Source organism: Ursus maritimus, unplaced genomic scaffold (assembly GCF_017311325.1).
Source record: "Ursus maritimus isolate PB19 unplaced genomic scaffold, ASM1731132v1 scaffold_36, whole genome shotgun sequence".
Classification (NCBI taxonomy): Eukaryota; Metazoa; Chordata; class Mammalia; order Carnivora; family Ursidae; genus Ursus; species Ursus maritimus.
Genome location: NW_024426230.1, coordinates 11,894,146 through 11,914,162, shown reverse-complemented (window position 1 = coordinate 11,914,162; position 20,017 = coordinate 11,894,146). Strand labels below are relative to the sequence as shown.

At 35.7% G+C, this 20,017-nt stretch overlaps 1 protein-coding gene across 2 annotated transcripts in view; it reads left to right on the top strand.

Moving 5' to 3' along the window:
- RALGAPA1 (Ral GTPase activating protein catalytic subunit alpha 1) overlaps nucleotides 1-20,017 on the top strand; it is a 252,075-nt gene that overhangs the window by 174,191 nt on the left and 57,867 nt on the right. For both annotated transcript variants that reach the window (XM_040620839.1, XM_008694072.2), the window contains one exon: nucleotides 10,703-10,826. In XM_040620839.1, coding sequence (XP_040476773.1) covers nucleotides 10,703-10,826 — 124 coding nt within the window. The remainder of the gene's footprint in view (nucleotides 1-10,702; nucleotides 10,827-20,017) is intronic.

The following is a 20,017-nucleotide window of genomic DNA, read 5'->3' as shown; positions in this document are numbered from 1 at the left end:
GCACTCTGATCTTGTTCCTGATCTTAGAAAAAAAAAAAAAGTCTTTCAGCTTTTCACCATAGAGAATGATGTTAGTTGTGGGCTTATCAGATATGGCCTTAATTATGTTGAGGTGCATTCCTTCTATACCCAATTTGTTGAAAGTGTTTCTCATGAATGAGTATTGAATTTTGTCAAATTGTTTTGCTGCATCTGTTGAGATGATCCTGTGATTTTTATCTTTAATCCATTATTATGATGTATAACATCTATTGGTTTGCATATATTGGACCATCTTTGCATCCAGAGGATGAATCTCACTGCATCATGTTGTATGATCCTTTATTGTGCTATTGAGGTCTATTTGCTAGAATTTTGTTGAAAATTTTTGCATCTGTATTCATCAGAGATGTTGGCCTGTAATTTTCTTTTCTTATAATATTCTTACCTAGCTTTGATATCAAGATAATGCTCTCCTGGTCAAATGAGTTTGAAAGTATTCCCCCCTTTTCACTTTCCTGGAAGAGTTTGAGAAGAGTTGATATTCATTAAGTGTTAGAATTCACAGTGAAACCATCTGCTGTTAGGCTTTTCTTTGTTGGGAAGTTTTTGATTACTGCTTTCATCTGCTTATGTGTTATTGGTCTATTTAGATTTTTTGTTTTTTTCATAATTAAGTCTTGGTAGGTTGTACATTTCTAGGAACTTATGCATTTCTTTTAGGTTGTCCAATTGGTAAATAGTTGTTCATCGTAGTCTCTTATCATTTGCATTTCTGTGCTATCAGTTGTAACATCTCCTTTTCATTTATAATAATATTTATTTGGGTCCTTTTTTGTTGTGGGTTAGTCTAGTGAAAGGTTTTTCAATCTTGTTTATATTTTCAAAGAACCAGCTCTTGGTTTTGTTCATCTTTTCTGTTTTCCTGTTCTTTATTTCTGCTCTAATTTTTATTATTTCCTTTCTTCTGTTAACTTTGGGCTTAGTTTATTCTTCTTTTTCTAGTTCCTTTAGGTGTAAAGTTAGGTTGTTTATTTGGGATATTTCTTTTTTTTCTTGATGTATGTATTTATCACTATAAGCTCCCCCCTTGCACTGCTTTTGGTACATTCCATTTGTATTTCTTTTTTGTTTGTCTCAAGATATTTTTTTTTTTAATTTATTTAACAGAGAGAGACACAGCAAGAGAGGGAACACAAACGGGGAGTGGGAGAGGGAGAAGCAGGCTTCCCATTGAGCAGGGAGCCCGATGCAGGGCTCGATCCCAGGACCCTGGGATCATGACCTGAGCCAAAGGCAGACACTTAATGACTGAGCCACCCAGGCGCCCCTGTCTCAAGATATTTTTAATTTCCGTGTTGATTTCTTCTTTGATCCATTGGTTGTTCAGGAGTGTGTCATTTAGTTTCCACGTATTTGTGAATTTTCCACCTTTCCCCCTGTTTATTGATTTCTAGTTTAATTCCTTTGTAGTTGGAAAAGATGTGTGATATAATTTCTATCTTCTTGAATTTGTTGAGACTTGCGTGGTTTAGCACATGATCTATCCTAGAAAATGTTCAATGTGCACTTGAGAAGAATGTGTATTTTGCTGCTATTGGACAAAATGTTCTATATATGTCAGTTAAGTCCATTTGGTCTGTAGTATTGTTCAAATTCACTTTCTTATTTGCTTTCCTATCTAGATGATCTGTCCATTGTTGAGAGTGGGGTATTAATGTCCCCAACTGTTATTGTATTGCTGTGTATTTCCCTTTTCTTTTAGTACTTGGTTTATATGTTTAGGTGCTCCAGTGTTGGGTGCATAAATATTTATAATTGTTATATATTCTTGATGGATTGACCCCTTTATCTTTATGGTAGTGACTTTATCTTTTTTTTTTTTTTTTTACCATTTTTAACTCACAGTCTGTTTTGTTTGATATAAATATAGCTACCATTGCTTTCTCTTGTTTACCATTTGCTTAAAATATTGCTTTCTGGGGCGCCTGGGTGGCACAGCGGTTAAGCGTCTGCCTTCGGCTTAGGGTGTGATCCCGGCGTTGTGGGATCGAGCCCCACATCGGGCTCCTCTGCTGTGAGCCTGCTTCTTCCTCTCCCACTCCCCCTGCTTGTGTTCCCTCTCTCGCTGGCTGTCTCTCTCTCTGTTGAATAAATAAATAAAATCTTTAAAAAAAAAATATATTGCTTTCTGTCCCTTCAATTCTCATCCTCTTTGTGTCCTTAAAGCTAAAATGAGTCTCCTGTAAGCAGCATATCATTTGGATCTCATTTTTTTGTCCATTCAGCCATTCTGTGTCTTTTGATTGAAGAATTTAATCTATTTACATTTAAAGTAATTGTTGAGAGGTAAAAACTTACTAATGCCATTTTTTTCATTGTTTTCTGTTTTGTAGATCCTTTGTTTTTGCTTTCTCTCTGTCTTCATTTGTGATTTAAAGACTTTTTGTAGTAGTATGTTTGAGTCCTTTATTGTAATCTTGTATCTGCTACAGGTGTTTCCCTTTGTGGTTACCACAAGGCTTACATAAAATATGTTATATTTATAACATCTTATTTTAAGCTGATTACAACTTGATAGATAGCATTCAGAAACTTTATACTTCTCCCTCACATTTTAGGTTATTGGTGTTACTACAATAACAAATTGTTATGTTTATGGTTATTTTAAAAACATTTTCTAACTTTTAAACTAGAGTTATAATTAATTATGTATCACCATTTCAGTGGGCTTTCTTGTCTTGATGCAAATAATTTACTTAATCTTTTCAAAGAAACAGTTTCTTATTTACTATATTATGTTTGTTTTCTAACTCATTAATTTTTGTCTATTTCTTGTTTATAAGCTTTATATTGTTCTTTTCCCTCTAGAATTGAATGTTTTTGTCTTATTTTTATTCTTTATTTTTTAACAGTGAGATGGTCTTAGGCTATAAAATTTTTCAGCATATAGCTCCTGTCCATTTTTTTAGTCTCAGCTTAAACGTCGTTTTTTCTGAAATCTTTTCCCCATACTACCTCTCTTTACCTTCCTCCCCAGTCTGTGTTTGGATCTTCCATGTGCTCTCACAGAGCCCTGTACCACTTCCCTGTCATAACATTTATCACACTGTCTTATTACTACTATTATTATTCTTAGATATTCTTATTATTTCTTTCCAAAACAATTATAATAACTCTCTAAATAATCTTGGGTTCTCATATCCTAACTCTTCCCCATGATAATTTATCTTTGGTACTAGATGGTCAAGTCCTTGAGGGCAGGAATCATAAGTCTTACTCTCTTGCTCACTATGTGTTCCAGACCACACTGCTTTACTGAAACGATCCTTCTGAAGGTTCGTATCTTGACCATCAAGTCTAAAGTTTTCTCAGTCCTCAACAAGCCCTTTGATTTATCTAATTAACCAAATTTAGTTAATTTAATAAACATTTTAAAAGATTACAGTAGTTGTAGATTTACAAAATAATTGCAAAGTACAGAGAGTTCCCACATACCCTTTTCCCCTACACATAATTTTTTTGTGATAACATCTGTTAAAATTGATGAAACAATATTGATATATTAACTGAAGTCCATAGTTTACATTAGAGTTCATTCTCTGTGTTGTACATTGTATGCATTTTGACAAATGTATAGTAATAGGTATCCACCATTACAGTATCCTATACAATAGTTCCACTGCCCTAAAAACCCCTTGAGTATTATATCCCCTAATTTAATACTGTTGTCTATTCTCTAAAATGTTCTTCTCCCCTGATTTCTGTAACACTACAATTACCTCGTTCAACTCCTAATTCTCTAATTATTCCAAGTTTGTCTTCACTGGCTCATCTTTTACCTCCTGACCCCCTAACATAGTTATCCCTCTCATTGGGATATCTCTCCTATTTTCTCAACCCCATATTCTCCATGTACTTCTATCTCTCAGTTCTCTGTCATGATTTTGCGGCTGCCTATTACAAATTTTTATCTGCCTTCTTATTACCATCATCACCGTTTTGTTCCCAAATCAGCTCCTCATAATTTTCTTGATTATGTTTAGAAATATCATTTCAGTCACCCAAACTTGACCGTTTCCTTTCTCTTGCCCTTAGATTTTCATAACTATTGTGCTAATTCTTATTATCCCTTCTTCTATCTTTGCTTTTTTTGCCCCCAACCCCTTGATTCATGTCCTTATTTCTTTAAAGAGACTGTTAGGGCAAGAGATGAAGTCTGTCAGCACCATTTTTTCAACAGTATTTGCTCACTTTGCATCTCTGTCACATTTTGGTAATTCTTGCAGTATTTCAGACTTTTTCATTATATTTGTTATGGTGATCTGTTATCAGTGGTTATGATTTGCTGAAAGCTCAAATGCTTAGCATTTTTTAGCAAAATGATTTTTTAAAATTAAGGTGTGTACTTTTTTAGATATAGTGCTATTGTACACCTACTAAACTGTAGTATAGTGTAAACGTAACTTTTATATACACTTTATTGCTATTTCACTTTATTGTAACCTAGAACTAAACCTGCAATATCTCTGAGGTATCCTTGTATTTTTCTGATGGACTAGAGAGGAAAAATGAAAAGTGACGTTGTTTATACTCTTATCTCCCTAGAACATTTATAGATCCTTTATTTTCTTTGACTAGATTAACTGATTCCTGTTCCTCTTGGTTGAACCACAAGGTTTTTTAATTTCAAATCTCAAAATTTATTATTTCTATTGCAGTGTATATGCAGAGATTCAGAAGTGCTTATAACTTAGCAGACTTCACTTGGAATTTTCCAATAGTAAGCTCATAATACTTTGCCAGTTCTATACATATTCTTATATGGTTGCATGTAAGTTGCAAGTTCGTTAATTTTATGGGTTTTTTTTTTCTCGTATCTTCCCCTCGTTATTCATTATTGTACATATTAAGCTAATGGCAATATACCAAACATTTTAGCAGCAGTAGTTAGGTAAGTAGAAAAATAAGAGGGAATGGTGAAAAATTAAAATTTGACATGAAGGGCAGCGGAGCTCTGCTCTTACAAATCGTGGGAAGGTCATAGATAATATAAAGGCGATTTCTCTTTTACGTTTGTATTGTAAAGATTTATGTTCTATTTTTTTCTACAAGGTGCATATCTTTCTCCCTGCTTTTAGATTTATATAATATTAGGTAAACATTTCTATTTAAGTCTTCCCAATTTTATAAATTGTGGTTTATGAGTTCTAACTGATAGCCGTTTACCTGGAAAAAATGAAAAAGTTTGAAATTACTGCAAGAATTACCAAAATGTGACACAGAAACACAAAGTAAGACACTGAGAGGTTCCCTTTCTGCCAGAATCAGTATTTACACATAGTGGATTGTGCTTCCAAATTAAATTCTTAACAGTTTTCTTGAGATTACTTTTTCTTTTGAGATGTACTTCTTAGACTGTACATTTTACTCATTTTTAAAGTATACATGTTTTTAGTATATTCACAGGTTTGTGCAACTGTCACAACAACCTGATTTTAGAATATTTTAGTTCCTTCAAAAGGAATCCCATACCCATGACCAGTAACTCCCCATTACCACCAACCATCCCCTTCCCCCACTCCCCAGCTCTAGACAATGCTGATCTACTTTCTATAGATATGCCTACTGGACATTTCATATAAAAGGCGTCAAACATTATGTGGTCTTTTGTGGCAGGCTTCTTAGCATGGTGTTTTCAAAGTTCATCCATATTACAGTGCGTCTCAGCACTTCATTTCTTTTTATTGCTAAATAATATTCCATTGTATGGAATATTCTACATTCTGTTTATCCATTCATCAGTTGATGGACATTTGGGTTGGTTTCACTTTTTGGGTATTATGGATAATGCTGCTGTGAACATTCATGTACAGTTTTTTGCCATGGACACTAGTTTTATAAACTTTTTTATAAGACTTTATAGTTTTAAACCTTATATTAAGATCTAACGTCCTTTTTGTTTGTTGTTTTTGGTGTGAGATAGGAAGTTGCAAGGTAAGAATCCACCTTATTTTTTTGCTTGTTCATATCCAGTTGCCCCAGCACTATTTGTTGAAAAGACTCTTCTTTTCCCATTGAATTGCCATGGTATCCTTGTCAGAAAAGCAATTGATGACAAATATAAGGGTTTATTTCTAGATCAAAGATTCTGCTCCATATTCATCTGTTTGTCACTTCTTATGACACTACCACAGTGCATTGATTGCTACTGCTTTGTAGCAAGTTTTAAAATTGGGAATTATGAATTCTCCAACTTTGTCTTCTTTTTCAAGATAGTTATGGATATTCTGAATTTTAGGATGAGCTTGTTAATTTCTACAAAAACAGCAGCTGGGATTTTGGTAGGGATATACATTAAGTTTGTAGATCAGTTTGGGGGTATGGTCTTAACAATATTAAGTCTTTCAGTCCATGAATGGGATTTTTTTTAAGATTTTTAATTTCTTTTGACAATGTTTTGTAATTTTCAGAGTATAAATTTTATACTTGACTTTTTGTTAAGTACTTTTATACTTATATACCCAAGTAATTTATTATTTTTGATATGGTATAGTATTATAAAAGGAATTTTCTTAATTTTGATTGTTCATTGTTGGTATATAGATATACAATTGATTTTTGTATCCTGAACCCTGCTGTACTCATTTAATAGCTCTAAAAACTTTTCAGTAGATTCCTTAGGGTTTTCTGTACACAAAATCATCTCATCTGCAGGTGGAGGTAGTTTTACTTCTTTTCAATCACATTACTAATTTAGTCTCTTTGTAATTGATCTATTCAGGTGTTCTCTTTCCTCTTAAGTTGGATTTAATAATTTGTGTATCTCTAGGTATTTTTCTATTTAATCTATTTTATCTAACTTGTTGGCATAGAGTTGTTCATAGTTTTCCTATATAATCCTTTTTATTTCTGTACTGTATGTAGTGGTGTCTCTTCCTTAGATTCTGATTTTAGTAATTTGAGTCTTCTCTTTTTTTCTTGTTCAATCTAACTCTAAGATTATCAATTTTGTTTATCATCTCAAAACAATTTTTGCTTTCATTGATTTTTCTCTGTTGTTTTTCTGTTCTGTTTTATTTCCACCTTAGTCTTTATTATTTCCTTTTTCTTCCTTTGATTTTAGTTGCTTTTCTAGTTTCTTAAAGCGGAAGGTTTAGTTATTGATGCAAGATCTTTTCATCTTTTTTAATATAGGCATTTACATCTATAAATTTACCAGTGAACACTGCTTTGCCTGCATGCCATCAATTTTGGTATGTTATGTTTTCATTTTCATCATCTCTAGGTATCTTCTTGTTTCCCTTGACATTCATTCTTTCAGTTATTTAGGAGTACATTGTTTCATTTCTATGTACATGTGCAATTCCCAAAGTTTTTTTTACTTTTACTGATTTCTGATTTCATTCCATTGTGATTAGAAAGTACATTTTGCATAATTTCAGTCCTTTTAAATTTATTGAGGCTTGTTTTCTGACCTACCATACGGTCCAACCCTATAGGATGTTCCTGTATCCTTGAGAAGAATGTGTATTCTACTGTTTTGTGGGGTGTTGTATAAATGTCTTTTAGGTCTAGTTGGTTTACAGTGTTATTGAAGTCTTCCATTTCCCTATTGATTCTCTCTTAATTGTTTTGTCCACTGTTGAAAGTCAGGTATTGAAGTCTTCAACTGTGATTGTAGAAATGCCTATTTCTGCCTCCAGTTCTGTTTTTGCTTCATGTATTTTGAAGCTCTCTGTTGAGTGCATGTGTGTTTTTAATTTTCATAATCTTCCTAGAAGGTTGACCTTTTAACATTATGAAATGTCTTTTTATCACTAATATTTTTCATTTTAAAGTCTGGTATTAATATAGCCACTCTGTGTTTCTTGGTTACTGTTTGCATGGTATCTTCCGTTTATTTTACTTTCAACATGTGTCTTTGAATCAAAAGTGTAATGCTTGATCACTTGTTTATTTTCTAGTGATTTGGCTGAAATAATCCTGCAAAGTCTGTTTCCCCACAGTGTGCAGCCTCAGCTGTCCCTGCTCAAAAATTTTAAAATGGGCTAGCCATAGGTTCTCTCCTGGGTTGACATAATCTATTAATCCAAGTTTGTATTTTGGCCCCCTTAGCCAGTTAGATTTTTATTGTTTATTGTGGTTGTATGTGTGGCTTGGAGGCTGCTATCGCATTCATAATGTATATATTTTTTTGTCCCATGTTCACCCAGAGACTAGTAGCTTAGAAGTTTGCTCTCTGGTTGCTCCAAATAGGGTACAATTTTGGATATGCAGAGTCTTCTAGACTGCCAGTATTGACTGGATGTTGTTTTTAAGTTGTGGCTTCCTAACAGTTGACCCTGAGCTCAAATAGAGTATTTGTGAGGCTTCACCTTATGTTGATAGGTCTGTGTGGCTTGGGTCATGCTTTCATGTCTGTCCTGCATCTTACTCTGTTTGCTCCTGCGTGGGTGCAAGGTAGTACATATGCACAGGCTTCTTGACCTGTAGGCTTGACTGTGTTCCCAGGAGGACCCTTTTTGACTCTCTCTTCCTGCTTCTCTCTGTTAAAATTTCTGGATGCTCTGTTGTTTTACTTGTGTCTGGAAGTGTTAGCTTCTCTTAATGGCTTTCCACCATGCTCTTTCTTGTTTTTGACAAACCCATAGGCATGGAGTTCTCCAAGCTTTGTTTCAAAATCAAATCATTCCTCTCAGGCAGAGCTGCTGCTGACTTCTTTGTCCTTATGACCTGTGTTTTACCCTGAGCAGAACACAAGTAGTGGCACAATTCTGCCACTATACCTGAGCTGGGGTCAAGGACCAACTTTTGCTGGAATAACTAACACATTCACTCTACAACTGAACAGTGAGGGAAGGATTGGCAGTTCTTCATCTTCATAGCTTTCCCCTACTGGTGTGAAACCTCTAGCCTTACTGGTAAGCTAGAGTGGGGAAGACTGGGACAGACTTAGCTTTTTCCACCTAGAGCTTCCATCATAAGAGAGGGAGCTAAGGAAGTTAAGGAAGTTATGAGTTAAGGAAGACATGGTTCTTTCAGTCACAGCTGCCTGGAACAGATCTTATGCAGCATGGATCTGGAGAAGATAAGAAACCCAGCCAACAGCCTACTTCACCCAGGATGAAACCATATTCCCAGTCTGGCAACTGGAGGGGAGAGGGAACCCTTATCTTGGCCTGAGTAGAATGCCCAGGGTAAAGCTATAATGGGGAAGTAAAGGGTGGGTAAGGGAGCAGTCGTGGCTCAGATGCCAAAGACTCCTTCTGTTCTTACTGGATTTGGTAGATTTTCTTGATTGGATGTTTTTCCATTTGCTATATGCCCTTAGGACAATAGGCAGAGAATTTAAACGATTTTTTAAAAATCATTTTCACCACTTAAATTGTTATTTTGCTTGAGAAAGGGTCCACTGAGATACTTATTCTGTAATTCTGGAAGTCCCTGCCCCAGTTATATTTTATTGCTTAGGTTAGATTATCCTAAATATATTGAATATACCAAAAGTTGCCTAAGTGTTCACCCCATAAAGTGAAATATTGCCATAGTGGAAGCAACTAAAATATCTTTGTTCCTGATTTTAAGTTGCTCGTGTTGAAACCCATAATCATGACCTTACAACTTCCTCAAGATATGTAGGAAAATCTGGTTGTCTGACTAACTTTTTCAAATGATTTCAATTATTACTTGTTGAATATGGTTTGTTTGCTTGCTTTCTAATTTCTACATACTATAGTGTGAAAACATTACCCCTGTCATAAAGTTCGCTAGCCCATGCTCTGTTAAATCACCTTAGACCAAATGTAGTGTGCCCTAGTTAACTTGGAAAGCCATATGTTATACAAGAAATTTGTTTTTATGAACATTTTTAATTTGAAGGAGATCTAAAAAGAAAATGTCTAAGAGCGTGTCACTTATTCCATACAGTTCTATAATATTTGTGTGCAAATTTCTTATTTCTTATTCTGTACTTTGAAGAAATGGATCATTTCTCAGTCATCTCCGTACTCCTACTTAGTTTTATTTCTAAGACACATCCATTCAACTCTGGGATTTAGCCACATTGTACCACAGGTACCTCCTCAGATGCTTCATGCATTCACACGTCTTTGCTGATACTCGTTCTCCTCTTCATTTATCAGACCTCACTTGCCTTCACCCAGCTCAGTGTTACTCTCTCCTTTAAGTGTCTCTCTGTTTCTCCAGTCAGAAGTAATCACACCTTTCTTTTGTTCTTTTGGCAAGCTTTGGGATTTAGCCACATTGTACCACAGGTACCTCCTCAGATGCTTCATGCATTCACACGTCTTTGCTGATACTCGTTCTCCTCTTCATTTATCAGACCTCACTTGCCTTCACCCAGCTCAGTGTTACTCTCTCCTTTAAGTGTCTCTCTGTTTCTCCAGTCAGAAGTAATCACACCTTTCTTTTGTTCTACTGGCAAGCTTACTTTTTTTTTTTTTTACTTATAATTATGTATCTTCCTCAGATTTTTTTTACTTATAATTACGTATCTTTTACTTATATTTTTTACTTATAAATTTTTACTTATAATTACGTATCTAATTTTTTACTTATCATTACATATCCTAGTAGATTATAAGATTTAATTCATGTTCATCTCTTTATTGCCACATACTTTGTACATTGAACTTATTTATTGGATGAATGAATTGAGAAATTAATGATTAAATGAATGGTGTAATCTTTTGTTTTATAGTCGAGAGACCCACAAGATCGCAGTATTTTATGTTGCTGAAGGACAAGAAGACAAACATTCCATTCTCACCAATACAGGAGGAAGTCAAGCATATGAAGATTTTGTAGCTGGTCTTGGTTGGGAGGTATTGTTTTTAAATAATACCAGATATCATTGTATTTTTATTTGGAACCAGTGGTTTTTTATTTCTTCCTAGCTTATTTTAGAAGAATTACTTTAGGAGACTCAACAACTTAATGCTGGGTTTCTGCTTTATATCCTATTTGCAAAGACAGAAGCAGGTTTGGACTTTGAAGGGAAAGTTGTTGACTGTTTTTTTATGAGTGAATATATTGTTAGTACTAAACTCCTAAGTTTAGGTGATCTGGATATTCCTCACAGCTGTGACCACTAGACAAGTGGTCTTCAGCACTATTCCAAGGCTTTTAGGGTCCACATTGGCTTGGTTAGTTTTGGGGAGATTAATTTCCAGATCCTGAATTTTACTAAAATTAATGCCTGAGAACCCTTCTGCTGTCTGTTGCCTCACCTTTTCTATTCTTCAACTCTGTAAAAGAAAGGCATACCACACACTCACCCAAGTCCTGCATTGCCCCAGAAGGTTTGTCACCCAAAAAAATTTCATTCAAAAAGGCATGTTCTGAGAGGGTCTCTGACGGCAAATCAGGAAATATTGAAAGGCGCACTGCACTTTCTGTCATCCTGGCAACTAGCTCATGTCAAGGTTCCTGTACCATGTCTGTCTTATAATTGTAACTCAGAAGGGGAGGTATTTGTCATAGGGATTTGTGTTAATGTTCATTTAAATTGACACATGAAATGTCAGACATTTTCTAACAAAGTGAATTTGCTGATGGCTGATTGATTTGTCATTAAGTTAATAGCAGACATTTTATATATATTGTATCAGCCAAATAGGTAGCTCTACAATTTGATGAAAATATATTTAAAGCACATATACACATAACATACAGTACACTGGCAATTATATCTTTTGCAACAGTTTAAACTTGTGATGAAAATTTTTATATAGTTGTCAATACATAGTTTTTAAAAATTCCTGTAGAGAGCGCATGAGCAAAATTGTTGAAGACCACTGCACTAGACTATATAGAGGGCAGGCACTTCTATCTCATTGATTTTTCATTTTAAAAGACATCCAAGTGCCTTGTACAGTGTTCAGTACATAAGCCTTTAGCATTCAGTATATATTTTTAATGGCTTATCTTACATGCTACTTCCTTTTAAGTGAATTACTTGGGGTCTTTGTTCCTATTTGCTTATTTGTCAAATGTAATATACTTCTTTACGCAACAGATATGACGTGAAGTTCAGTTGAGATTAGGTATATGAAAGTGCTTTGGAAACTATAAAGAAAAATTATAAATAGATTTTCTGTTTAAAAAAAAAACACAGAAAAGTATTAATAAAAGCAAGAGACATTTGAAAAAGAACAAAGTAGGAGTACAGTACTCACACTTCTTTGTTTCAAAACTTAGTACAAAACAATAATCAAACAGTATGGTACTTGCACCAAGGATAGATATATTGATCAATGGAATAGAATTGAGATTCTAGAAATAAACCCATACTTCTACGGTCAACAGATTTTTGACAAGTGCCAAAACCATCCAGTGGAGAAAGAATAGTGTTTTCAATAAATGGTGCCAGAATAGCTGGATAGCCACATGCAAAAGAATGAAGTTGGACTCTTACCTCACACTATATATGTACAAAAATTAACTCAAAGTAGATCAAAAACCTCACAGTAAGAGCTGAAAGTATAAAATTCTTTTAAGACTTAAAATTCTTTTAAGTCTTAAATTTTCATGACCTTGGATTTTGCTAAGGTTTTTTTTTTTTCCTAGTTTTATGGAGCTGTAATTAATAAATAAAAGGGATTTTTATATATGACACTAAAAACATGAACAGCAAAGGAAAAAATAAATAAATTGGATTTCAGGGCACCTGAATGGCTCTGGTGATTAAGCGTCCAACTCTTGGTTTCGGCTTAAGTCATGATCTCAGGGTCTTGAGATCAAGCCCCATGTTGGGCTCCCCCGCTCAGTTGTGGAATCTGCTTCAGATTCTTTCTCCCTGTCCCTCCCCTTCTTACGCTTCCCTCTCACACACACACTCCCTCAAATAAATAAATAAACAAATAAAATCTTTAAACAAATAAATAAATTGGATTTCATCAAACTGTAAACTTTGGTGCTTCAAAGGACACTATAAATATTTAAAGTGAAAAGGCAACCTACAGAATTGGGAAAAATAATTGCAAATCATATATATGATAAGGGACTTGAATCTAAAATATACAAAGAACTCATACAAATCAATAATTAGAAAACAATTGATTTAAAAAATTAGAACCTGAATGAACATTTCTTTTAATAAGATATGCACATAACCAATAAGCTCATGAAAAGATGCTTGACATCATTATTAGAGAAATGCATATCAAAACCACAGAGTTACTACTTCATACCCATTAGGCTGGCTAGAATCAAAAAGTCAGATAATAACAGCTGTAGGCTAGGATTCAGTACAATCTGAACCCATCTTACACTGCTAGTAGGAATGTGAAATGGTGTAGCTGCTGTGGAAAATGATCTGGCAGCTCATCACATAGTAAAACACTGAATTACCATATGATCAGAAATTCTACTCTCAGATAGATAGATACCCAAGAGACATGAAATTGTATATTCAGACAAAAACTTGTACATGGATGTTTATAGAAGCATTATTCATAAAAACCAAAAAGTGGAAGCAGCGCAAATGTCCATCAATGGATGGATGGATAAAATGTGATACATTCATAAAATGGAATATTATTTCGCCATGAAAAGGAATGAAGTATTGATGTGCTCCAATATGGATATACCTTGAAAACGTGTTAGATGAAAGAAACCAGTCACAGACATGTGTTATGATCCATTTATTTGAAATATCACAATAAATAAATATATATATATATGTATATATGTATATGTATTTATACACACACATACACACACATATACAAAAAGTAGGTCAGTGGTTGCTTAGGACTAGGAGGGATGAGGGAAGATCAGGGTGATAGCTAAAAGTTACAGGGGTTTTGATGAAAATGTTCTAAAATTGACTGTACTGATGATTGCACTTACCTGTGAATATCCTGAAGTCCATTAAGTTGTACAATGGGAACTTTCATTTCTAGGAAGATCAAAGAGACATACTCTCCTTATTCTTCACACTAAGTACAACAAAAACCCTGTACGTTACATATAAAACAAACATTAAAAGACTCTGAAAGGTAGATAGGAAGACAGACCAACTCAGGACCAAGGAATGACATGATGATGGGTTCTCAAGGTTTTCTCTTTGTCTCCTGTGTCTCCGAATTGGATCTGAAATAGCAACCGAGAAACATCAGCAAGTACTATAATGAGGCATCCCCAGCACCACATGAGAGTAGTATCAGATAGTGTTAGAGAAGGCCAACCAAAAAGCCAAGATTTTCATCTCTGTCAGCTGGTCAAGTCCCCCATCCACACCAACAACACAATGTCAGTGGAGACTACATGAGGAACCTGGAATTTTCTCCCCACCTGGCATAATGAGGTGCCCCTACCTCCTCCACCGTGGTAGATCAGAGGAGGCCTAGTGGAGAAGTAGGCTTTTTACCATCACCCAGCAGTAATGAGACTAACCCTACTAGTAATGACTAACCTTTCCTCAGTAGACACCACATAGGAAACCAGAGCTCCTACCTCTACCTAACAGTAATGAAGATCTCCCCTCTGCAGTTGTCAGCTGAGGTTAAGTGAGAAACCTATACTTCACCCTCCACCTTGCTATAGTGAGGCAGTAAACACCTTGCTTCTTTGACAGAGCTGTGTCACAAAACAGCCAGCTGAAACAGAAGTTTTAAATAAGATTCATAGTCTTAAACATAATATGAAAATGTCCAAGCTTTGATCAAAAATCATACCAAGACCCAGCAAAGTCTCAAACTGAATGAAAAGAAGAAAATACTAACACCAAATGACAAAGATTTTGAGGTAACCATAATAGTCAATGGAAATTGACTAGCAATTAGGAACACAGTTGAAATAAATGAAGACTAGAAAATCTGAAAATTTAATTACTGAAATAAAAAGCTCAGTAGATGTGCCCAGCAACAGAGTCAGGTAAAGATGGGAGAAGAATCAATAAACTGGAAGTTGGAACAATAAAAAAATGTGAACAGCAGAGAGAGAAAAAACTTAAGGACAGTGAACAGAGTATCAGAGACCTATGGGACTATGACAAAAGATTTAACATTCCTGTTATGTGAGTCCCAGGAGGAGAGGAGAAATAGGTTGGGTCTGAAAATTACTTGAAGAAATAATGTTGAAAATTTCCCAAATTGGCAAGAGAAATAAAGTTAATAAAGCTACAGGTTAAAGAAGCTGGGTGAAACCCAGACAGGATAAATTGAAAAAAATCTGTGCAAGACACATCATAATTAAACTTCTGAAAAATAAGTCTCAAAAAAAATCTTAAAAACATCTGGAGAAAAGTTGTTCTTTATCTGTAAGGGGAAAGCAATTAGAATGAAAGGGATTTTCTTATCAGAAACTCTAGTAGCCAGGGATGCCTGGGTGGCTGAGTCGGTTAAGCGTCCAACTCTTGGTCTCGGCTCAGGTCTTCATCTCATGGTTGTGAGTTCAAGCCCCACATTGGGTTCCAAGCTGAGCATGGATCCTACTTAAAAACAAAAAAACAAAACCAAGAAACAAACTATAGTAGTCCAGAGAAAGTGACAATATTTTTCAAGTGCTGAAAGAAAAATTAATGTCAACCAGAATCATATTAGCTAGTGAAGGAATGAAGCAAAACATTCTCAGATGAAGGAAAACTTAGAGAACTTGTTGCAAGCAGACCTACCCTAAAAGAACAACAAGAAAGGAAACAATAGAAAGAACCTTGGAACACTGGAAAGAAAGAGCGTGACAAGAAAAAATATGGGTAAATACATTAGGTATTACTTCTCCTTTTGGGTTTTCTTAAATATGTTTGATGGTTGATGCAAAATTTATTTCTGATGTGTTTCTAAGTTATATTACAAACAATTGAGGGTAAAACTGAGGCAGGGTTTGTATATTTCTCTCAAACTGGTAAAGTGACATTAGTAGACTGTGATAAGTTATGTACATACAGTCTTACACCAAGAGCAACCACTAAAAATATATATACAAAAAAATACACTAAAAAAGATAAATAAAAATTGTAGAAGATGTTTAAGTAATCCATAGGAGGCAGGTAAAATAAACCAAAGAAATGAAAAACAGAAACAGGAAACAAAGAATAAAATGGCAGGCTTAAGCCCTACCATATCAGTCATTACATTAAATATAAATTGTCTAAAAATACCAATTAAAAACTGGCAGAGTGCATTAAAGATATGACCCTCCTATATGCTATATAAAATATATTCACTTCAACTATTACAATAGGGGCTGGTAGAAAGTAAAAGGATGAGTGGGGTGCCTAGGTAGCCCAGTTGGTTAAGCATCCAGCTCTTGATTTCAGCTTGGGTCATGATTTCAGGGTTGTGAGATTGAGCCCTGCATCAGGCTCCACGTTCATTGGGGAATCTGCTTGAGATTCTCTCTCTCCATCTCCCTCTGCTGCTCCCTACCACGTTCTCTCTCCCTCTCTCCCTTCCTCATTACATCACATGCCCTCCTTAATGTCCATCACCCAGTTACTACTCCATCCCCCCACCTGCCTCCCCTCCAGCAACCCTCAGTTTGTTTCCTGTGATTAAGAGTCTCTTATGGTTTGTCTCCCTCTCTGATTTCATATTGTTTTATTTTTCCTTCTCTTCCCCTATGATCCTCTGCCTTGTTTCTTAAACTCCACTCATGAGTGAGATGATACGATAATTGTCTTTTTTTGATTGACTTATTTCACTTAGCGTAATTCCCTCTAGTTCCATCCACATCTTTGCAAATGGCAAGATTTCATTTTTTGATGGCTGTGTAATATTCTCATTGTATATATATACACCACATCTTCTTTATCCATTCATCTGTCTATGGACATTTGGACTCTTTCCATAGTTTGGCTTTTGTGGAAATTGCTGATATAAACAGTGGGGTACAGGTGCCCCTTTGGATCACTACAGTTGTATCTTTGGGGTAAATACCCAATAGTGCAATTGCCGGTCATAGGGTAGCTCTTTTTTCAACTTTTTGAGGAACCTCCATGCTGTCTCCCAGAGTGGCTGCACCAGCTTGCATTCCCACCAACAGTGTAGGAGGGTTCCCCTTTCTCTGCATCCTTGCCAACGTCTGTCGTTTCCTGAGAGGTTAATTTTAGCCATTCTGACTGGTGTGAGGTGGAATCTCATTGTGGTTTTGATTTGTATTTCCCTGATGCTGAGTGATGATGAGCATATTTTCATTCTCCAAAAAAGTTTGGAGAAATGTCTGTTCATGTCTCCTGCCCATTTCTTGATTGGATTATTTGTTCTTTGGGTGTTGAGTTTGGTAAGTTCATTATAGACTTTGGATATTAACCCTTTATCTGATATATCATTTGCAAACATCATCTCCCATTCTTTCAGTTGTCTTTTGGTTTTGTCGACTGTTTCCTTTGCTGTGCAAAAGCTTTTTATCTTGATGAAGTCCCAATAGTCTATTTTTGCCTTTGTTTTCCTTGCCTTTGGAGATGTGTCTAGCAAGAAGTTGCTGCCTGTGTTCTCCTCTAGGATTTTGATGGATTCCTTTCATCCATTTTGAGTCTATATTTTGTGTATGGTGTAAGGAAATGGTCCAGTTTCAGCCTTCTGCATGTGGCTGTCCAGTTTTCCCAACACCATTTGATGAGGACACTTTTTTCCATTGGATATTCTTTACTGCTCTGTTGAAGAGTAGTTGACCATAGAGTTTAGGGTCCATTTCTGGGTTCTCTATTCTGTTCCATTGATCTGTGGGTCTGTTTTTTGTGCCAGTACCATACTGTCTTAATGATTACAGCTATGTAGTAGAGCTTAAAGTCCAGAACTGTGATACCACAAGGTTTGGCTTGCTTTTTCAACATTCCTTTGGTTATTCAGGGTCTTTTCTGGTTCCATACAAATTGCAGGATTATTTGTTCCAGCTCTGTGAAAAAAGTTGATGGTATCTTGGTAGGGATTGCATTAACTGTGTAGATTGCTCTAGGTGGCATAGACATTTTAACAATATTTCTTCTTGCAGTCCATGAGTATGGAATGTTTTTCCATGTCTTTGTGTCTTCCTCAATTTCTTTCATGAGTTTTCTATAGTTTTCTGAGTACAGAAAACTATATTTCCTTTGCCTCTTTGGTTAGGTTTATTCCTAGGTATCTTATGGTTTTGGGTGCAATTGTAAATGAGAGCAACTCCTTAATTTCTCTTTCTTCTGTCTCATTGTTAGTGTATAGGAATGCAACTGATTTCTGTGCATTGATTTTATATGCTGCCACTTTGCTGAATTCCTGTATGAGTTCTGGCAATTTTGGGGTGGAGTCGTTTGGGTTTTCCACCTAGAGTATCATGTCATCTGCAAAGAGTGAGAGTTTAACTTCTTTGCCAATTTGAATGCATTTTATTTCTTTTTATTGTCTGATTGCTGTGGCTAAGACTTCTAGTACTATGTTGAACAACAGTGCTGATAGTGGACATCCCTGCCACGTTCCTTAGGGGGAAAGCTCTCAGTTTTTCCCCATTGATAATGATACTCACTGTGGGCTTTTCATATATGGCTTTTATGTTACTGAGGTATGTTCCTCTGTCTTGACGCTGTAAAGAGTTGTTTTTTTTTAAGATTTTATTTATTTATTTGACAGAGAGACAGCCAGCAAGAGAGGGAACACAAGTGGGGGAGTGGGAGAGGAAGAAGCAGGCTCCCAGCGGAGGAGCCCAGTGCGGGGCTTGATCCCAGAATGCCAGGATCACACCCTGAGCCAAAGGCAGACGCTTAACGACTGAGCCACCCAGGCGCCCCATGCAAAGAGTTTTAATCAAGAAAGGATGCTGTACTTTGTCAAATGCTTTTTCTGCATCTATTGAGAGGATCCTATGGTTCTTGTCCTTTCTTTTATTTATGTGGTGTATCATATTAATTTGCAGATGTTGAACCACACTTGCAGCCCAGGAATAAGTCCCACTTGGTCATAGTGAATAATCCTTTTAATGTACTATTGGACCCTACTGGCTAGTATCTTGATCAGTATTTTTGCATCCATGTTCATCAGGGATATTGGTCTGTAATTCTCCTTTTTGGTGGGGTTTTTGTCTGGTTTGGGGACCAAGGTAATGTTGGCTTCATAGAAAGAGTTTGGAAGTTTTCCTTCATTTCTATTTTTTGAAGCAGCTTCAAAAGAATAGGTATTAATTCTTCTCTGTTTGTTTGGTAGAATTCCTCTGGGAAGCCATCCGGCCCTGGGCTCTTGTTTGTTGGAAGATTTTTAATTACTGCTTCAATTTCCTTGCTGGTTATGGGTCTGTTCATGTTTTCTGTTTCTTCCTGTTTCAGTTTTGGTAGTTTATACGTCTCTAGGAATACATCCATTTCTTCCAGATTGCCTAATTTGTTGGCATATAGTTGCTCATAATATGTTCTTATAATTGTATTTCTCCCATGTTTGTTGTGCTCTCTTCTCTTTCATTTGTGATTTTATTTATTTGGTCCTTTCTCTTTTCTTTTTGATAAGTCTGGCTGGGGGGTTATCAATCTTATTAATTCTTTCAAAGAACCAGCTCCTAGTTTTGTGGATCTGATCTACTGTTCTTTTGGTTTCTATTTCATTGATTTCTGCCCTAATCTTTGTTAATTCTCTTCTCCTGCTTAGTTTAGGCTTTATTTGCTGTTCTTTATTCAGCTCCTTTAGGTGTAAGGTTAGGTTGTGTATTTGAGACCTTTCTTGTTTCTTGAGAAAGGCTTGTATTGCTATATACTTCCCTCTTAGGACTGCCTTTGCTGCATCCCAAAGGTTTTGACCAGTTGTGTTTTCATTTTCATTAGTTTCCATGAATTTTTAAAAACTCTTCTTTAATTTCCTTGTTGGCCCATTCGTTCTTTAGTAGGATGCTCTTTAGCGTCCATGTATTTGAGTTCTTTCCAAATTTCCTCTTGTGATTGAGTTCCAGTTTCAAAGCACTGTGGTCTGAAAATAATGCAAGGAATGATCCCAGTCTTTTGGTACTGGTTGAGAAGAGGATTGGTCCAAGATGGTGAAGGGGCGGGAGACCTTAATTTTGTCTGCTCCCAAGAATTCAGCTAGATAGCTTTCAAATCGTTCTGAACACCTGCGAA